General features: G+C 43.2%; 1 protein-coding gene across 4 annotated transcripts in view; it reads right to left on the bottom strand.

Moving 5' to 3' along the window:
* Positions 1 to 21,166, bottom strand: part of LOC147602988 (OVARIAN TUMOR DOMAIN-containing deubiquitinating enzyme 12-like) — a 49,590-nt gene that overhangs the window by 7,830 nt on the left and 20,594 nt on the right. For all 4 annotated transcript variants that reach the window (XM_086797484.1, XM_086797485.1, XM_086797486.1 and 1 more), the window contains 3 exons: positions 14,511 to 14,585; positions 14,281 to 14,354; positions 14,115 to 14,163 (listed from right to left, as the gene is read on the bottom strand). In XM_086797484.1, the coding sequence (XP_086653610.1) occupies positions 14,115 to 14,163; positions 14,281 to 14,354; positions 14,511 to 14,585 (198 nt within the window). The remainder of the gene's footprint in view (positions 1 to 14,114; positions 14,164 to 14,280; positions 14,355 to 14,510; positions 14,586 to 21,166) is intronic.

The following is a 21,166-nucleotide window of genomic DNA, read 5'->3' as shown; positions in this document are numbered from 1 at the left end:
GGTATGCATCATTTGCATCTACTAGGTATTCCAGGTACTAGTTTGGAGCCCAATGGACTATCACATGCCATAAATCCAATCATTGTCCACGCATCAAAAACAGCACACAGTCAAAAAAATTCAAACATACATCAGTATGCAATGCACATGTAAAGATCCTCCTGTTCATGGATTGTCGTATCTGCTTTCATCGAAAACCGGTTTTGAGCTATCTGGCTCCCAAAGAAAAGACTTCAAGGAGCCAAAAAGATTGCACCCATGTATGAGAAAGAGTTGATGGCTATCATTCATGCATTGAAGATTTGGAAGCATCATCTTATGGGTGTTGAGTTTGTTTTCAAAACGGATCATCAAAGTCTTAGGTACTTTATGTCTCAACCTAAGATGTCTGAAAAGCATATAAGATGGGCTAGTTATTTGGGCCAATTTCATTTCCAAATTATGCATACTCATGGAAAAGACAACAAGGTAGCAGATGCATTATCTCGGAGACCCATGAGCCATGTGGTTTCTATGGAATATCATATGGATTTTACTTTGATGAAAGGTCTTTATACTACCGATGAGGATTTTAAGGACATGGAGTAGATTACAGAATGGAGATTTGATGACCTCCTATGTCATCAAGGACTGTTTCCTTATGATGCAAACCCGGTTATGTGTGACAAAGGATTTTTGGCCAAAAGTGATGGAAGAATGCCATGCACCACCCTACATGGGGCATAGAGGCATCTTCACTACAACTCAAGCATTGGAAAGCTATTTCTATTGGCCTAGCATGAGAAAGGACATTGAGCAATATGCTCGAGAATGTTTGGTTTGTGAAAAGGTCAAGTTTGATCGACAAAGCTAGGGGACTATTGCAACTATTGCTGATTCCGAATGTTCCATGGGAGAGTATTGCTATGGATTTTATCTTTGAATTGCCAAAGTCAAGAAATGGGAATGATGGTATATGGACTATTATTGATAGATTCAATAAGCAAACCCACTTCATTCCAGTAAAGAAGACTATTCGTACAGAGCATATCGCAAGATTGTTTATTCAAATAGATTTCTCAGAACCATGGATTGCCTAAGTCCATTGGGGGGGATGGAGATCCTCAGACTACCAGTTTCTTTTGGAGAGCTCTTTTTGACAATATGGGGACAAAGCTGAATTTCTCTTCAACTTATCATCCTCAAAGTGATGGACCAAGTGAGATTGCCAACCTCACTATCTTGGATATGCTGAAGTGTTATGCTCTCAAAGCAAAGGATCAATTGGAGAAGTATTTGCCTTTGATTAAGTATGCTTGCAACAACACCGTTTATACATCTACAGGCAAAGCTCCATTGAACAGGCCACAGCATGGTCTTCTTGTTTCAAGACTGCTCCAATGCAATCTCTTGAAGCATCACATACAACCAAAAAAGGCTTTGACAAGTCTGGAATAATCAACACTGGTCCTTTGCTAGCATAAAATTTCAATGCTTCAAAGGATTCTTTTTCAGCTTTGGTCCACCAAAATCCCACGGCTTTCTTTGTCAAATCATGCAATGGACTAGCCACCACTACAAACCACTTGATGAACTTCCTGGCATGATGTCAATCTGATGATCTTCCAGTCTCTTGCTTGCCTTCTTGCTTTGGCTTGTTGAGACATTTTACAGCCATGTGTCCCTTCTTTCTACATTGAAAACACTTCCCTTGACATAATCCTCAAGTTGCTTGTGGAACAATTTCCTTTGAAAGAGTGAAGGTTTGTCCCCACTCCTATCCTTCTTCCCATGAGGCTCGGTCTTTGATTGGGATTCATCTTTAAACTTCTTTTTTCGAGGTGGATCCCAGTTATCATTCATCGTCTTGCCCACCATCCAAGGCATGTACAAAGCCTCGGCTTGCAAAGCTTTGTCTTGGGCTTCTTCCAAAGATTTTCGACCAGCCATATACACTGCTTGCATAAGCTTAGGTTGAAGTCCATTCAAAAACTTACACATTTCCATTAGCGGTGGAATAGGATTATAAGAAGTAAACTTCAATGAAACAGCTGAAAAGTTATTAAGATAAGTTGCCACATTCTCACCGACTCTCTGCTTCACCTCATCCCACTCATGTGCTTCAAAGGTTGCATATAAAAACTTCTTGTTGAACATAACCTTGAAGTCGGTCCATGTCTTTGGCTTAGTTCCTTCTTGTACCACCTTTAGCCACCAATTCAAGGAAGCATCCTTCAAGTGCATGCAAACCATGCGAAGCTTGGACTATTCGGAGAAGTCTTCTTCTCCAAAAGTGGCATCAAATTGGTTGATAAAGATAAGGCCTTTTGTGTATCACGCTTACCATAGAAAGCATCGAACTTGACACTCTTCTGTCCCAGCTTAAAGTCCACTTTGTCTGTTGTTGTAGGCTCCTTTGCCTTCCTTTCTCTAGCTTGTCCAGATGAGACTGCATCTGAGAGAGCAGGCCTGGGAATAGCCTCCCTGTCTCCTCCGCGGGAAGTAGATCTGGTGGCTTTAGAGCCTTCTGCAACGGTGACTCCTTTGGCACGAAGATAGGCTTTAGTAGCTTCAACTCCTTCAGCTTCGGTGGCTCTATCTTTCATGAAGTCTTCAAACATTTGAGCCCTTCTTTTGTCCCATTCTATTTTGGCAAGGAGTTCTTCATCCTTGAGTAAACACTTGAATTGCTGAAGATCATGGTACTATTATGATGATATGGCCGCAGTCTCATGAGTAATGGATCGTCGACTCTGGTTGCCATCTTGAGGTCTTGGATCGACCTCATAGTTGTTCCCTTCATTAAGCCCTTGGTTCCCTCTATTCTTGACATGGCTTTGGCACCCCAAGAAAGATTCCTCGAGAGAAATCTTGCTCTCATACCATTGTAAGCCCAGCAAGTCGTGCTGTGACAAATTCTAGATAGCCAACATAGGACAACTGTACGGCTGAATCTAGTTGGTGCAGATCAGGCGACGATAGGTGGCAGTAGCCAGGTAGCGGGGGCAACAACCACGCGATAGTGGCAGTGATTCAACAGGCGAGTGGCAATGGCGCTGTCAAATCAGCTGTACGGCAGCATCATTCAAGCGGCCAATTTAGCAAATGGAATGCTAGTAGGCCAGTCGGCAGAGTTCTGTACGGCATAGACTGTCAGCAGCAACACTATGGCAGCAAAACAGCGCTGCGCAGATTTGTAGACAGCCGTACAGTTGCATACGGCTGTACGGATCCGTATAGTCGTACGGACAAAGGATGATGCAGCACACCAATCGTCGATGGAGTCTAAATCAGCAGGAAGCAATAATAAACTCCACGATTTGATTGATGAAGAACTTCACGCCTCAACGATGATGATCAATAGAGACTCATGCTTGCTTTATACCTATGGGAGGGGTCCTCTTTGCCGAAATGCTAGTAAGGCTTTTGCTTTTCTTTTTCACTTTGGTTTTCCTCTTTTAACTTTTTACAATAAATTATTACTCTAATAAGGCCAACTTTTCCAAAGTTCTTTGTGCTTTGCTTTTCCGACTTTAGGGACTTGCTTTTCGGCCCTAGAGTTGCTTTTTGAAAAAGCACCTTTTTTCTTTTTGGTCTGCTCAATCCCCTGTTGCCAATGGTGCTCCTGGCTTGTGGTCACCTCAGTTTGACTTTTTACTTTTCTTTGCTTTTTAACCAAAACTGGCACTTTTCCATGTACAAACCTTATGGTCCCTATCCCCATGCCTTCTTCCATCTATCTAGTGTCCCCATGCCTTCTTCCATCTATCTAGTGTCCGGGCAAGGGTCCCATCATGTGAATAGAGCACTAGGAAGACCAAATAGTTACATTTTATGCTCTTCCTCATCATTAGAATGTACTAAGATATCATCATCATCATCTATGAATTTTTTATGAGCTCCGAAGATTCTATCCATCATCTTGTTAAATGTGACAGGGGCATTGGTGAGACCAAAGGGTAACACAAGAAATTCGTATAGCCCAAAGGTAGTCCTAAACGTTGTTTGGTGCACATCCTATGGAGCAATCCTTATTTGATGATAGCCACTCTTCAAGTCTATCCTGGTGAACGCTTTGGATCCATCCAACTTGTCTAGGATATCATCAATCCTAGGTATGGAGAACCTGTTCTTTATAGTAATCTTGTTGAGGGCTCTATAATCCACGCACATGCACCAAGACCCATCCTTCTTCTGGACTAACAATACTGGAGAGCAAAAGGGTGAAGAACTAGGCCTAATGAAGCCCTTTTCTAATAACTCATTTACCTGCTTCATAATCTCCTCTTGCTGGGCTAGACTTACGCGGTAAGGTGGGTGGCTTGGAGGCAAACTCCCAGGAACGAGATCAATCTGATGATCTTCTGGCCTCTTTGGTGGTAGTTCATCTGGTAAAGAATCTACAAAACTAGAGAGGGACACTTTAGGCTCATACTCTTTATTTTTAGTGTCTTTTACAAAAAGCAAGTACAAGCAAACAACTGATTTCATTACTAGGAAACTTGTACATGGGATATCATGGGAATAGAGTTTCCGTCAACTCCCACATCAAAAGATACATTCTTGCCTTTGAAAGGGAACCTAAACTTGCTTTGGTCCCCATCAATGGCTACATCAACTCTCCTATGCCAAGGCATACCTAGTACAACATCACAACGGCTTAGATGCAATCCTTCTACTTCTATGGCTGTACCTTGAGCTACTTCCAAGGTGTCCGGTTGTCATCTTGATTGCCCGTTTGGAGCTAAGCCATGGATAAACTTCCCTATCTCCATATTTGAGGATTCCATTGAGAGAGGTGAATTTGAAAGAGGTTGCAGTAAAATTATTGATATAAGTTTCAACATTCTCCCCTTGCTTTTGCTTCAATTCATCCCATTCTTGCTGCACATCAGCTTCAAAAGATGAAGGTAAAAACTTCTTATTGAACATCTCCTTGAAGTCCTTCCATGTCTTCAGTTCTTTCTCTTCATGGACAATCTTGAGCCACCAATTCAAGGCTGCTTCAAGTGCATTCTTGCCATTCTGATCTTGGACTTTTCTGAATAATCTTCGCCACCAAAAGCAGCATCAAATTGCCTAATGAAAGAAATCGCTTTTTGAGAATCTCTCTTACCATAAAAAGCATAAAACTTGACGCTCTTTTTTTCGGGCTTGAACTCCCGCTTGGCAACTACTTGTGAAGTTGCTTCATGAACTGTTGCTCCTTTCACCATAACAATCTTAGGCCAATCAGCCACCATGGACATTTGTGGGTTTTCGGCTCTCTCATTGTCCTTATATGAAGATTCGCAGGACAAGATGAGGCGGCTTGGGTATGGTGGTACTTTGAGGTTACAACTTGACTACCTCCTTTGATGATGGTGGGTGAACAAATTTCATGGTTTTTGACTTTTTTGAAGTAGAGACTCCTTTCATGTTGAGGTAGGCTTTTGAGCTGCTGCAACACCATTAATCGCAAGTGTTAAGCTAAATTGACAAGTCTAAGGTGAAATGACAAGTGTAGGGACACTCGTCTCGTTCTAGATGCCACATGTCTTAATTTAAAGGCTAATTCTTCCATAACCTTCGATGCTAAAAATATCCCAACTCGTAAAGAATTTGACAAAGGTGCTTTAGTAAGTCCTGATCCTTGCAAAAATCCGGAGGTTTTGACGCGAACGGAATTTTCCATCAGAGTCTGCCAAAAATACCCTCTCTCCTAGATTCTAGGAGTTGCATGCTTTGGGTCCAAGAAGGCTTTGTTTGTAAAGATTCGCCTCTTCATCGTTTGTTCAAATGATTTGAGCATAGGTTTCACCTTCGAAACCACTCCTCACTTATCTAGGCGTTCTGGTCAATTTGACCACCCGAGTGCTAATTCGGGTGCATTTGTTCTATGACCACCCAACTAAAAACTTCGGGCGTTCTGGCCAATGGCCACCCATAAATAGAAATGATGATTCTAGCTTAATTAGCTATTGAAAAGATATACAAATCACAATTCATGCTCGATGAGCTATCTAATAATTACCAACTCACATATGCAACAGTTTTGTAGACCGGCAAACACAATAGAGAGCAGATGGAAGGGAACATGGGCTTATGTGTAGCATAATGCTTATGGAACACTAGGCTATCTATGCCTGCGAGTGATTGTTCTATCTTATTACTTGAGCCCACCTCTCATCCAAGGTGTGTCGGAATGCACAGTAGAAAAATAAGACAAGTATAGAGAGAGAGAGGCTGTATAAACTCTGCTATATACACAAGATCCAGTACAAAAATAGGTGTGGGCGCAAGGGTGGTATTTATACCACCCTAGGCTGTTGGTCGGCCAGCCCACAAAAAAGCCAACTGGGTGCACACATGTCCATGACTGAGAAAATGACCAGTCAGCACGTGCGGTTGGTCAGGACAAGACATGGTCTGCCAAAAGAAAAACACAGTCAGCCAGGACTAGATCAAGTTAGCCAGCACCAAACAGTCCCCACGATCAAAAACACGGAGGAAAAAACACGAAAAAATTGAAAAAAATGGGAAAAAAACTCCTGGGCAGTACACCCACAACAAAGGTCCTCACTCTGCAATATGTACAGACAGGAGATGAGTGCTAACACCCCCTCTCAGCTCCTGGATGTGGAACCAACCCCAGTGAGCCAAAGTGCTGTCGGAGCATAGTCTGAGGTAGAGACTTCGTGAATAGATGCATTGTCCTCCGTCGAACAAAACTCTAGCAAGATGTCATCAATAAAAAACGTCTCATGAACAAAGGACTCTGGATGACCGTGGGTTCCGCCAATGGAAACCCAATCTTGCCAAGTAACCTCAGCACCCTCACCACCTCGCAAGCAGCACCACAAGCAACCTGATACTCTGCCTCTGTAGATGACAAGGCAATAGTTGGCTGCCTCTTGTTGCTCCTGAGCCAAGGGTAAATCCGTAGCTTGATGTAGATCTCCTCGTGTCTGGATCTCCTCCCCAATCTGAGTCACTCCAACCGTGGAGTCTGACTCCATCTGTCGTTACCCCTCTAGTGTCATAGAAGAGTCCAAGATCCTTCGTATCCTGCAGATACCGCAAGATCTGCAATCCTCGTTCCAATGAGTCTTCAAAGGAGTCTGCATGAATGAGCTCAACAGCCCCACCGGGACGCTCAAGTCCAATCTGGTGTTCGGCAACCAAATCAATGAACCAACACGCTTCCGATACAAGGAGGCATCAACCTACTCACAAGGATCATCAACTGTAACTTTGATATGCCGAGTCCTGGGAACCTGCTGACGACCATACAAGGCCTTCCAAAACCTATAAACCACTCCCTCTGAACCCGAAACCTCAAAGCCTGGAGGCTTCTCAACAAACACCTCCTCCCGCTAGTCACCATCTGCCACTTGCATGGCTTTCCTACAAGTCCACTGGGAAAGAGCTTCCTCAACTGTAGTAGGCTCTTTGTTCCGAATGATACGAGACATCAAAGCATAGTTCACCTGTAAAGGTTTCTCTTACGGACAAACGCGAGAACAGGATTGTTCCAGCCTACTCCTGCCAACATCTGGCAAGCCATCCACCATCTAGTCCCGGAAAGCCTGTCGCCGCAACATATCCACATTCAAGTGGTCATGACGAAACTGCCACAAATCACCTAACTGAGAACATGTAACGACTGAGAAAATGACCAGTCAGGGCAAGACATGGTGAAAAACACACAAAAAAAATGGAGAAAATGGAAAAAAACTCCTAGGTAGGCACACCCACAACAAAGGCCCTCACTCAGCAATATGTACAAACAAGAGATGACTACTAACAGGTGTGTGGTCAGAGTACTAACACGGAATGCAACCAACACGTAATGCGAGTGTTAGAGTGGACATGATGCCTAGTTGGCACAGGACTTATGTCTACACCAAGGGTCATGTGGACTGATGCCTTGTTGCCAGGAGACTTATTTTGTCTCGCCCATTTATTTTGGGACATGATTATGATATTTGGACTTATGGGACTGTTTTGTCTCGCCCATTTATTTTGGGAGATGATCATGAGATATTTGAATTTATGGGACTATTTTGTCTCGCCCATTTATTTTAGGACATGATTATGGTATCTAGACTTATGAGACTTATTTAGTCTCGCCCATTTATTTGGAACATGGATTCTTTTAGTTATATTGAATTTTTGAGACTATCTCGTCTCGCCCACTTGATGATACATGGTTATATCTGATATATGTCTTGAAGCTTGAAGTTGCGAACAACTTTTAAGAAGCTAGGGAGGATGTCACCTGCCTAAACATTTCCCAATATGAAAAGCATCTGATGGACTGCACGACCTCTAAATATTTGAAAAGCACAAATGGGGGATTATCCTCGAATACAAAGGATTACATCCCTAAAATTTAGGAGAGTTGCTATTTTTGGCCCAACTCCGATGGAAATTCTATTCGCATCATTACGTGTGGAGAGCAAATGCTAAGAGTTGCCAAAGTACCTATGACAAATGGACTACCAATTGGGAAATTTTTAGAGATAAAGTTTATGTCAAGACACATCTCTTAGATTGGGACATGTGGCAAGAAAGTGGACCAAAGTGAGACAAGTGGTCTCACACTTGTCACTTCATCTAGGATACTTTTAGAGCCAGAGATTGTGGAATTTTTGGCTTTTGGATTTGGGACATGTGGCAAATAAGAGGATAAAAGTGAGACAGGTGTCCTCACACTCATCAATTCAGTTCTACACATGGCATTGTAGCATTTTCTTGCTTATTTGAACATGAGAGAGTCATCTCATGGGCGAGTTAGAGCTTCAAGGAGGTTTTTAAACAATGAAAACTATTTTTCATCATTTCTAAGCTCACCATCGCCATATACAGCCAATTCCGTTGTTTAATTGCATAAATGGTCAAGTGTTTTTTGAAACCCTGGGCCTCCCCGGGGGTTACAAGAAACCCTCCCCGTTGAATTTTCAATGAACATGTGGGAAACATTTTTGCTTTGACAAAAGAAGGAAAATCCTTAAAACATACGAGTGTGGAAACATGAATTTACCCTTCATTTCAAAAAGGCCCAATTTGATTTTTGATGTCTACATCCTTTTAGGTTTTTGCCATGGATTTTGCTGCACAGGTTTTTTTTTAATTATTATTATTTGAGGTGCCGGCTGGTCACTGTAGCTACAGTGCTGGATGTTGAGCTATGTACTTGGCTTAGCTTCAGTAAGCTTAGCTTATGGGTGCCAAGGGCAAGCGCACAGTAGTTGTTAAAGTCGGGCCACGCGACAGTGCGAACGCCACAACCAGACAAGGGGGAGCTAGACGGAGCAGTGCTGATTAGATTGGGCAGCGCACGTATGCGAGGATGGCTGGGCAGAGGCACACAAGAGAGACGCACAGAGTCAAGTAAGCAAAGCCAGGAGCAGTTGCATTCTTGACAGTTGGCAGCCTTGTTGGCAATCGATAGCACACAACGACAGAGCAAAGTAGTAAGGCGCTAGGCGGGCTACAGCAATAAGGCAGCAACGTGGTGCTTTAGGTGCTCCCCTTGCTGCCGTATAGCTACCGTCTTGCTCTAGGCTGCCATACATCTGCCGTACAGCTCCCAGCTAACATTTTACATTACCTGTACTGCTTTGTTATGCCAAATAGACCTGCATACAAGATAAGCAAAGCACACCAAGAAGAGATCATGAAACAAGTGACGGAGTTGTTGGACCCAAGATTGGTTTAGCCAAGCTCTTCACCATACTGCTCATTTGTCTTCTGCACTGGTTCCTTCCATATGTGTGTGGATTACTGTGCTTAAACAAGCTTTACCATCAAGAACCGGTTTCCAATCCCACGCATAGATGACATCCTTGATAAACTTGACGGGTCTGCATGTTTCAACAATTGACCTTAAGAGTGGATATCACCAAGTGCGTGTGGCCCCACATGATATACACAACACGGCATTCAAGACATCATTTGGTTTGTATGAGTTTTTTGGTTATGGTGTTTGGTCTCACGACAGAACGATGGATCGCACTTTCTGTGAGCATTGGAAATTCACATGTGTGTGTTTCGATGACATCTTGGTTTTCTCCAAGAATGAGCAAGAACACTGCCAACACTTGGCTAATGTGTTTGAAGAGCTTTGTAAGCACAACCTCTTTATCAATGCAAAGAAGAGTGATTTCTTCCTCTCATAGATTCATTATTTGGGCCACATTGTGTAAAAGGATGGCATCAAGATGAATCCTCCAAAGATAGAAGCCATTCCGAATCGGCACAAGCTATCTTCCATACATGAAGTACGAAGCTTTTTGGGTTTATGCTCATACTACAGGCAATTCGCATGGATTGCTTTGCCATTACATCAGCTTACTAAGAAGAAGACAGTCTTCAAATGGACAGTTGATGAGAAAGAGGATGCCATTATGAGTGGACCTGTGTTAGTCATCCCACACTTGCAAAAACCTTTCTATGTAGAGTGTGATGCATTCGGAAGTTGCATTGGGGCTGTCCTAAATCAAGAGAGACATGACGTAGCTTAGGAAAGCCAACGTTTGCATGATGTCGAGCTTTCTTTGGGAATCCATGAGAAGGAGTTGTTGGCTCTAATTCATGCCTTGACAATTTGGAAACACTACCTTCTTGGAGCTGATTTTATGGTCAAGACAGATTATTAAAGCCTAAAGTACTTCTTAGCGCAATCAAAGCTTTCAGAGAAGCATATGAGAATGGCAATCTTCTTGTCCATGTTTTCAGATTATGCACACTCCAAGAAAGAAGAATGTGGTGGCAGATGCATTGTCCAGAAAGCCATATGTGGCTGCAATGTTAGTTGCCTCACATGGAGACTTGCCTGCCATGTGTAAACTGTACCATACAAATGTTGATTTTGGGCATATATGGACTCATCTAATTGCTGGTCATGCACATGCCTCTTATGTGATCAAAGAGGGGTGTCTCATGAAGGACAACTGCCTATGTGTGTTGTCAAACATGAGGCAAAAGGTCATTGATGAGTACCATGCTCCTCCATATGCAAGACATAGAGGTGTCATACCAACTACGTACATGACTGAGAGCTATTTCTTTTGGCCAGGTATGTGCAAGGATATTGAGGCATATGTATGTGCATGTATCACATGCCAAAAGGTCAAGTTTGACAAGCAAAATGCTCCATGTTAGCTTCAGCCATTGCCTATTCCCTCACAGCCATGACAAAGTATTGCAATGGCTTTATCATGGATTTGCCTCGTACTCAACAAGGCAATGATGCTATTTGGACCATTGTTGATAGGTTTAGCAAGCAAGCATACTTCTTGCCCGTCACAAAGACCATTAAGCTGACCATATGGTCAGCATATTTGTGGCACAAGTCCAAATACACTTAAAAATGTTGTGGGTAATCTTTGAAGTAGTCTTCATTAACCCATTTGCGAGCGACGATTGGCTAGTTCTTGACTAGGTTTCTCTCCTTGTGAAACACAATCACCTGAGGTTGGAGAACTTTCTTTGGCCTTTCTTCTGTGTCATGCTCTTCTGGCTCTGGTCCCACATACTTCTGCAATAGACTCACGTGAAAGGCATTGTGAATCCTCCAATGATCAGGTAATGAAAGCTGGAAAGCAACCTCATTGATTATTTGATCACCTTAAAAGGTTCCTAATACCTAGTTAAGAGCTTAGGACATGCCCCCTCCTTTCTTGGCCTCTTATGGCAATACCCAATCATTCTCTCGGATGTCCACCTCTCTTCTATGCTTGTCGGAAGCCCTTTTATTCTTATCTTGTGAAAGAGCAATGGCTGTCCGTACTTGTGCAAAGACAACATCAAGATCTGTGACATACTCATCTGCTACAAAGATCTCATCCTTAGTAAGTAGGATGGGTGGCAATATCACTTTGCCATATATAGTCTCAAACGGAGCCTTTCCTGTCAAGGCATGTGTTATATGCAAACTCTACAGATATTTCTCCCAAGCTGTTTTTTGATCTGCAACATAGCATTTGAGAAGATCCAACGCACCTAAATTTGCAGCCTTACTTTGCCCATCCGTTTGGGGGCGATAAGCCAGAGAAAAATCCAGCTTAGTGTCAATATTGCTAAACAGAGCTCTCCAAAAGAGGTTGGTAGTCCTGGGATCTCTATCCCCCACAATGGACATAGGCATACCATGGTGTTTGAACAGGCTTTTCAGTTAAGGACAACTGTTTAGAAGCCGGAATATTATTGGAGTATTTAATCTGTGTACAATGTTCCAAGGGCTCTCCAACGAGATAATCCAATGCAATGCAAATATGAAGACAGGTTACCCAAACAAAAGTGTGTCAAAGTAGATTGTCGATACAAGAGTCATTGAGAGAGTCAAAGTAGCCTCGCCACTAGACTCACACACTTGGAGGAAAGCGAACACGAATTTGTGTCATACTAGAGCATGGCTCACTCCCTCGCACAGACCATGGTTCAGTCCTTCCATGTATGAGTACACAACGACGTACATAAAGAACCCCCACACCTGTCATAGACCCTAGCCTCTAGAAAGCCTATGCACAATAGTTGTATGATGTGCCAAACCAGCCTATACCACAAATGCCACACATTCCTTGGCCCACTTCTTACCACTTCGATGCTCTCAATGTTACTAGGGCTTTTTCAAAAGTTGCATAATGGGAGAGCAAAAGATCATGAGGATCTAAACACGGAACACTTTGCTCACAAGTGCACTTCATGAAGGCTTCCCCCCCCCCCCTCTTGGACCACCAACATCATCGTCCCCATCCACAAAACAGGAGATACAGGTAATTACAGGACTACTCTGATTGGCCACACAATGGCCAAGATGTACGGAGCAGTATTAGAGGATGTGATGAGCTCTATTGCAAAGAGGATGGGACAGAGAACATACTGGTTATAGATGCCCTCTTTCAAACCGTCACTTACATTCAGCATGTATACACTCGTGAAAAAGACAGCCTCTCATGCCCAGCACTGGAGTCCTCTACACAATTACATCAAGACAGGGAGACGGTCAGACGGGCTGGATTGCCCTCCTCACGGGAGGGGAGGATGCGTACAGTATGTACCACGGGAGAGGTAGAGGATGAGGCAGGCTATCTGTTTAACTGCCCAGCCCACTATGAGATATGGGGAGAGGTAAGGGTGAGGCACACTATCTGCACACTACCACGGGAGAGGTACAGACTCTGTTAACTGCCCAGCCTACTATGAGATATGGAGGAGATTCAACTGCCTTTTCCGCAGGGGTGATTCAGTATGAGGATCAGAGATGGATGGGCATGTACTTGATGGAACTGAGATGACACAAGGAAGTAGTAATGAGGCAGCACGCCAAAACACAGGCTCAGCCTCGATAGGACACTCCCAAAGAGCCATCACATATTTCTTCACGGTACAGGCATCCACATTAGAGTCCACCACCCATACCAGTGCCTCTGCTCTGACATCAGAACCTACCACCGATGCCGCACTTCGGCTCCGCACCCAAAGGAGTTCTCAATGAGAGAGAGCGATCTATCATGCAGGCTAGATGCCCTCAATCTAGAGCACCATGACCCTTCATCCCAGGGAGACGGATCCAGGAGACTCTCCACCATTATGACATGCTCACATCACATAGGCCTAACATTCCCTCAACCATCAGATCAGTTCTAGCCAAGGTAGGTATTGTCATTAGCTGATCAAGTCAGATCCCACTCTACATAGGATAATCTGTTGATTACCTATACATGGACTAGTGTTAGATCATCAGTTCTAGCCAATTAGCTGATCACGCCATATCTCACTCTACATAGGATCATCTGTTGATTACCTATACATGGACTAGTGTTAGATGTATTCTCTTTACTTTTTCTTTCAGTTTTCCATGGCTCGGTATATCCATGGTACCATTGTATCACTTCTGGTCTCATAGATCTTTGGGGTCTTTCGTAGACGTTAATATTACTCTCTCTCTCTCTCTCTCTCTCTCAATTTGTTGTTGAGCGATTGCTTTTGGAAAACTGCTAACTGCATCTATACCCAATCCATAACATTTTTTGCTCATTTTATCATAACAAATACAATTTTGAAGGGATGATTCTAGCATCATGAAAACCTCAGAAACTGTTTTTTGGCCACAACAAAACAAAGAGTTCATCGAGACTTGTGCATACAAAATCAGCAGCTGCTTGCAGTGTAACATGGTCTCCCCATTCTCCAGACCTTGCAAAATTAAATCACATCTTTAGCAGTTCTGGTTTGCCAACATCCATAAAACTAAAGAAGTCCCCCTCCCTCGCTCCTTAAATTGTCTTACATAGAAAACAAAGAGACACATACTTGGCCAATTTTTTAACATAGTCACTGTACTTCATCGGTACATATCCCTCATAAAACTCTGGATGTGATATCAGCTGTGATAGTAAAGCACCATCCATAAGAGCATGTTCTAGACAAGTTGAACTCGCACAATAAGGTGGACAAACAATGAGATCATGTACAGAAAATGAGAACAAAGAATCATGCAAATAACAAATAAAAGCAATTAAAAAAAAAGTAAGATCCAAAACCTGATTTACGACATCATCTCTGACGGATTTATGATGTGTGGGTGTCCGGTACAGCTGGTCTGAGAACGCACGAAACTGGTTTCAGCCCATGCATCAACAGAAACAATATTCTGGCATCAGATACAGGCATGGACTTTTGGAAGTCACTTAAGCAATCCAACGAGTTTTCCTTGCATTCTTTTCAAGTAAGTATGAATGCATCTTGAGTAATCAGCTGACAAAGAAGACAAATGCCCAATAAGTAAACATGCATATCAAAGAGAAAACAAAGGATAAACACGATTACAACATTTGTCCCATATCCTCAGGAGAAAAACTAATAATACAAATCATGCATTCCAGAGTCATGTCTCTAAAGATATTTTGTATCTGTGTCAGTTCACACACGTGTATGCCATTCATTGCCAAGGATAGAATCACCTCCCAACAGCAGTCTCCAACACTTAACAAGATGAAGAGACTACCAAGCCACTATATAATACCATACAAATAACCACTCAAGCTTCCTAGCTTGGTGTCTCTCCATACTTCATTACTCCTGAAGCATTTAAGCACCTGCGAAATCAGCCTACAAATAGAATAATTTAAACACTCTTATTTGATAAGATTGGATATAATATTGTGATCCAAACTCCTCATGCCTCAAACCCCCCTCTCCCGCCTTACAGATCACAGATCATGGACCGAGAAGAAGCGTAAAAAATTTGTTCTCAAGTTGTGCAGGGACTTTGTCATCATTCAAAGAAACTTCAGCCTCAATTTTACATTCAATTCTTTTGGAATCCGAAAAAGCAAATTAAACATACTTAATGCATCTTGCAATCCAAATAGATCAAATCTTTGTAAACTCTAAATGAGAGTGTGTGTGGCTGCATAGCATTATAGCAGTACACATCATGGTACACCTAATTTATTTACAATGCTTCCCTTTTCTCACGTCACACTGTGGTGGTAACTTCTGATCTTTGTGTTTTCTGCTTTACTTAATCAAAAAGTCTTTTCTTAAGAAAAAGTACAAAGTGTCTTTACTTAATTCTTAGGAATCCATGGTGCCAGGATGATACATGTGCAAGCATACAGATGGAGGTTCAAACCATAGGGTTGGTGCACAGAGAGTAAGAGGGAGAGAGAGAGAGAGAGAGAGAGAGAGAGATGTGATAGCAAGCACAAGAAAAATATGTTGCATGGCTCAAATGATACTCTTGTGATTAGAAAACCTCCCAAGTGCATGCTTTTAGATTTGGGGGACTTCCCGAGCAGAGAACCCATGACTCAAACATAATAGAAACTAGAAGGCTCAATCATAATCTTCCTCCTTAAGACAAAGATTCTCCATTGTTGGTACAATGGTCACTGTCAATGCCTTTTCTTCTGGTTCATGATCTTTTTTTTGTTCTTCTTCAACTACAAGGTTCGCATGCTCTTTTCATGTTCCTTTGCCATCTTCTTGAAGCATTTTGCTTCTATGTGACCAATCTTCTTGCTGTTGGGTGGAGTGGACAACAGAAGCAACAGGAGAGGAAGGCAAGAAGCAAAGCGTGCAACTATAGATGTATTGCCTTAGTGATAAAAACTACAAAAGATACACCTAATATGATGAACCCCTAACTGGGTGTCATACATGTACTAGGTGTCCCCATCGGAACTAGTACTAACTGTACCATAGGTCCTAACTGATAATATCTAGGCCTACAAGGCACATTTGAGTCTAGTGCCATGTGGCACCTCTACATTTATCCCATAAGTGAGTCTACTCAATCTTGTACTTCTCACCTATAAATTGTAGGTGTCACATCAATGAATAAATCAATCTTGTGTCTTGTCTACACTCATCTCAAGGTAACTCTTTGTCTTTCATTTGTGTTCTTGTTTCATTTCTAGTCTCTTGCTTTCATATTTCCTACATGGTATCAGAGCCATGGTTTTAGGGTTTCCATGTTTTCCTCTGAGCTTTCGCCATTCTCTCCAAGCTGTCCCACTCAATTCAGCGCAGCCCGCTGGTGTCTGCTTGGTTCAATTCTCTCTCTCGTTTTTGATCCGTTCGGTGCAAAGCCTCCATCGCCGTGGGCCTCTCTCTCTGACGTGCACCAACCTCTCTCTCTCTATCAAGCGATGGCGAATCAAGACACCCCTACTACTGTCGGGACAGTAGTAGGAGGAGCTCCGACATCAGTGTTAGTGTCCTCACGGGCAGCTGCTGGCGCCTTTCTGGGCCGCATCTCAAAGACTTGGCAGCACACCGTCTCGCAGAGCCGGCCATGGCGGGAGCTCGTGGACCGCTCATCCTTCGCCAAGCCAGACTCTCTGGCCGAAGCAAGCAGCCGGATCCGCAAGAACGGCGCCCACTTCCGCCTCAATAACATTAACACCCTCCTCTTTACTGCGGTGCTCGCCTTAACACCTGTCTCTCTTTTCCTGCTTTGTGGCCTCCTTGCAGCTTGGGTCTTCGCCTACCTCATCAGAACCACTCCCCTCATCCTCTTCAACAGAACTTTCAGTGAAAGGGAAGTCAATGTCGGATCTGTTCTCATCTCTGCTGCCATGTTACGGTTTGCAATCATCTGCATCCATGCCACTCTCTTCTTCATCAACATGTGGGTTAGCTGTCCATTGGACCAGCCAGACCTGCAGCAGCAAATTTAAAACAGAAATCAAGTGTATGATGTGTTCTATTTTCAGTCTACTCTCTATCTCTTTAAAATAATAAATAAATAAATAAATAAATAAAAATAAAAAAATATCTCAGTTCTGAATTTCATTTACTTCTCTATCTTGCACGGGATTAGACACTGCCAAATCTGGTAAGACCTTCCCATCTCTCTCATAATTATCTATGTTTTTCATGCTATCTACCACCATTGATCACCAATGATGTAGATCATGGGGTAATATCATGTCTATTTGTCTACATGGACTTATCCTTGTCCCTATCCAAGAGGCACCCCTGCATTACTCACTCTAGCAGGAGGATTGCCCTTGAGGAGGGATTATCTATCAAGGCCCATCTCTCTGTCTATCTACAATCAGTCAGTCTCTCTGTCTATGTGTCTATCTTGTGTGATCTTACAGTCATATGTCTCTGACACTCTGTCTATCAGTCTATATGCCTCTCTTTTGTGGATTAGCTACCCACATTCTCTTTGGCATTTTGTCTATGTCCCCATTTATCTTTTATTTGTCAGTCTCTCTCATGTCTATCTTCTAGTCTCTCTCTCTGTGGGACCACTCTACTGGCTGATTCTCTCTCTCTCTCTCTGTCTATGATCGACTCTTGTCCCTACCCTTGTGGACCCATATGAGGATATCACTTGAGGAGGGGTGTCTCAGGATCTTTTGTCTCTCATGTCTTGTTTCACAGTCTATCAGTCTTTATGTCTGTCTTCTAGTCTTGTCCATCTTGTCTTCTAGCTTGTCTCTCAATCCTTGTCTAGTCTCTCTATCTTGGTCTTATCTTTTGTCATGTCATAGTCTTGTCTTTTGTCTTCCTCCTAGTGTCCACTTAAGGAGGGTGTTGGAAATAAGTGCACACTAGGTGTACTACTTCTCTAGTCTAGTTTCAGTTCAGTCTTTGTGTCTTGAGTCTAGTGCCATGTGGCACCTCTACATTTATCCCATAAGTGAGTCTACTCAATCTTGTACTTCTCACCTATAAATTGTAGGTGTCACATCAATGAATAAATCAATCTTGTGTCTTGTCTACACTCATCTCAAGGTAACTCTTTGTCTTTCATTTGTGTTCTTGTTTCATTTCTAGTCTCTTGCTTTCATATTTCCTTCAGTAGAAGCCACCAATAGATGCGGTCTTCATGGGACCACACACATCACTGTGAACAAGAAATAGCTTGCGAGATGCCCCAACTCTGCCATCTTTGGAGAGAGCAAAGCGGCGCATCTTGCCAAGTAGGCAAGCTTCACAGATATGTTTCTTAGTAGGCATGCGCATCTGTGGCATATCTTCAACCATTTGTGGCAACCGTACCAAGGCATTAAGATTGAGGTGACCAAACCTCTCATGCCATAAATATGTGTCAGGGAGTACATCTGCATCCACAGCATGGGCATCATGGGCTGAACTGTCACTGCATCTATCATATGCATCTAGGCTATACAAGCCCCCCTGAAGAGTACCAGTCAAAACAATAGCATCGGCATGACTCAAGTCATAGATTGCACACCTATGCCCATCAAAAACAATCTTATGTCCACAAGTAACAAAAGCTGAAATGGAAATAAGATTTTTGCGTATGCCTGGCATATACAATACATTCTCCAGAGTGACAACATTGCCTGCAACTGAAGTGACTGCAACCTGCCCAACACCCTTAACCATATAGGATGCATTGTTGGCACACGTCACAGAACCCCCCTTTGGGGCATCAGCAAGGGAAGTGAACAATGTCCTGCAGAAAGTGATGTGCTTAGAAGCAACACTATCAAAGAACCACGTGGAAGCTGAAACTAACATGCAAGCATCACCTGCAGCATCATGTACAGAAGGATCATAATGGCATTGGACTATGAAACTCCAAGACTATTCCGTGGCAAAATGAGCATGCTCATTAGGAATGGCATCATTGCCAGAGGCAGTGGAGACCGCAAGTCCCTTTTCTTTCTTCTTCTTCTCAGAAGCAATCCTTTTCCTGCATTCAGCTATATCATGGCCTGCAACCCTGCAGTAATTACACCTCTTCTTCTTCTTCTGATCACCCTGGGATGATGAAGAAGAAGACTGATTTGCTGTATTTTTAGGGGCAGATTTCTGAAATTTTCCCTTATTCCTATCATTAGCTGCAAATGCTTGATCAGAACGCATACTGGCATTTCTGTTAGAGCGACTCTGCTCCTCCTGCAATAAAAGTGCAACCAACTGATCAAAGGAATAGTAGTTGGCATTGCCCATGGCAACCAACCTCAAGGTAGTAGCAAAACCTTGGTAAGAGTCAGGCAATCCATCCAATGTGCCGGATACAAGCTGAGAATCAAGAATATCCTCATCAATGTTGGCCAATTGCTCTTTCAAATCTTTGATAGCTGTCAAATAGGCATCCATGCTATCACCCTCATTCATATGTTGATCCTTAAACTGCTTGCGGAGATAGGCAACACGGGCCTCGTTGCGTACCTGATACAAAGAGGCAAGCTTATCCCAAGACTCTCTAGCAGTAACGCATGATCTGATATGAGGTACAATACTCTTCTTAACAGAAAGAGCAATCAATGCCTGTGCCTTAGCATCACGGCCATCCCACTGAATCATCTCCTAAGTAGGAGGTACAAAAGCAGCACGGGAAGAACCACTGGATGTGACATCACTAGTGAAAGATGTAGCTTGCTTGACAGGCCTAGGCTCATTGCCATTCACAATATTCCACAAATTCTTGGCCACCAAGACATGCTTCATCATAAATGACCACATAGGATAATTCACCCCATCAAGCTTGTCGTCAGCACCGAAAGCCCCAAAAAGATCATCCTTGCCACTGGCCATTGAGCAGACAAATGCACAAATCCAAATGTGACAAAGGCAAGATTAGGAGCCTCAAGCTCTCAACTGCAAATACCAATTACTAACTCCACAAGCCTCAAGGCTTTCCAGGCATAAACCAACTGTATGACCAACTGAAATCTGCCAGCAATATTTGAATATACCTGAAAAGACAAATCCCCGCTGCAAGAAGGCCAAATGCGAGCAAAGGCCCAAATTTCCAAGGGATAAATTTGCCAAAGCAAATTGGAAATGAAAATGAAAGCTTACCAGGCAAAATTCAAACTGAATGCAAGAATTTCAATCATGGGTGTCTGATTTTTGCACCAAGTAGGGGCGGATCCCTTGTCTGGAGTTCGACAAGGTTGGGAGCGTCTACCGCGAACACTTCAAGGGGGTGGCTACTACGACGGGCGCTACTGGACCATGTGGAAGCTGCCCATGTTTGGCTGCAATGACTCTGCCGCCGTCTTGACTTATAGAACACAGCTATGCCAAAAACTTCAAACAATGGCTGGTAACTCTAGAAAATGGCAATGGGAAGCCTCCTGGGAGAGTGATGACCAGCAAGAAGAGGAAGTGGGAGCTGGGCGCTTGGATCTGCGTCTGGTTGAGGTCGTAGGAGCTGGGCGCCTGGATCTGCAATACAAAAAGTGGCGACAGATGGCCACGGGTGCTGTAGAAGACCTCGAAAATGCTGTAGCAAGGCCTAGAAGCAGTCGCCTCAACGTTGGAAGCAGCAATAAGCAAGTTATCAGCGATGGAATTCCTCTGAACAGCTGTAGGAGCTCACACGTGTGGATTCACGCAGTAGAGACCAGTCGACCAGCAAGAAATCAGCGCCAATGAGCAAGGGGAGGCTCGGGAAGGCTAAAACTGGCGAGGACTGAAGGGCAAAACCTGCTCTGATACCACTGTTGGGTGGAGTGGACAACAGAAGCAACAGGAGAGGAAGGCAAGAAGCAAAGCGTGCAGCTGTAGATGTATTGCTGAAGTGATAAAAACTACAAAAGATACACCTAATATGATGAACCCCTAACTGGGTGTCATACATGTACTAGGTGTCCCCATCGGAACTAGTACTAACTATACCATAGGTCCTAACTGATAATATCTAGGCCTACAAGGCACATACCAAGGAATGAGTGACACCTATGGATAGCCCATAGAG

This window comes from Cibotium barometz, chromosome 65, assembly GCF_041138505.1.
Source record: "Cibotium barometz isolate CiBa-2024 chromosome 65, ASM4113850v1, whole genome shotgun sequence".
Taxonomy (NCBI): domain Eukaryota; kingdom Viridiplantae; phylum Streptophyta; class Polypodiopsida; order Cyatheales; family Cibotiaceae; genus Cibotium; species Cibotium barometz.
This window is presented reverse-complemented; position numbering and strand designations above follow the sequence as displayed.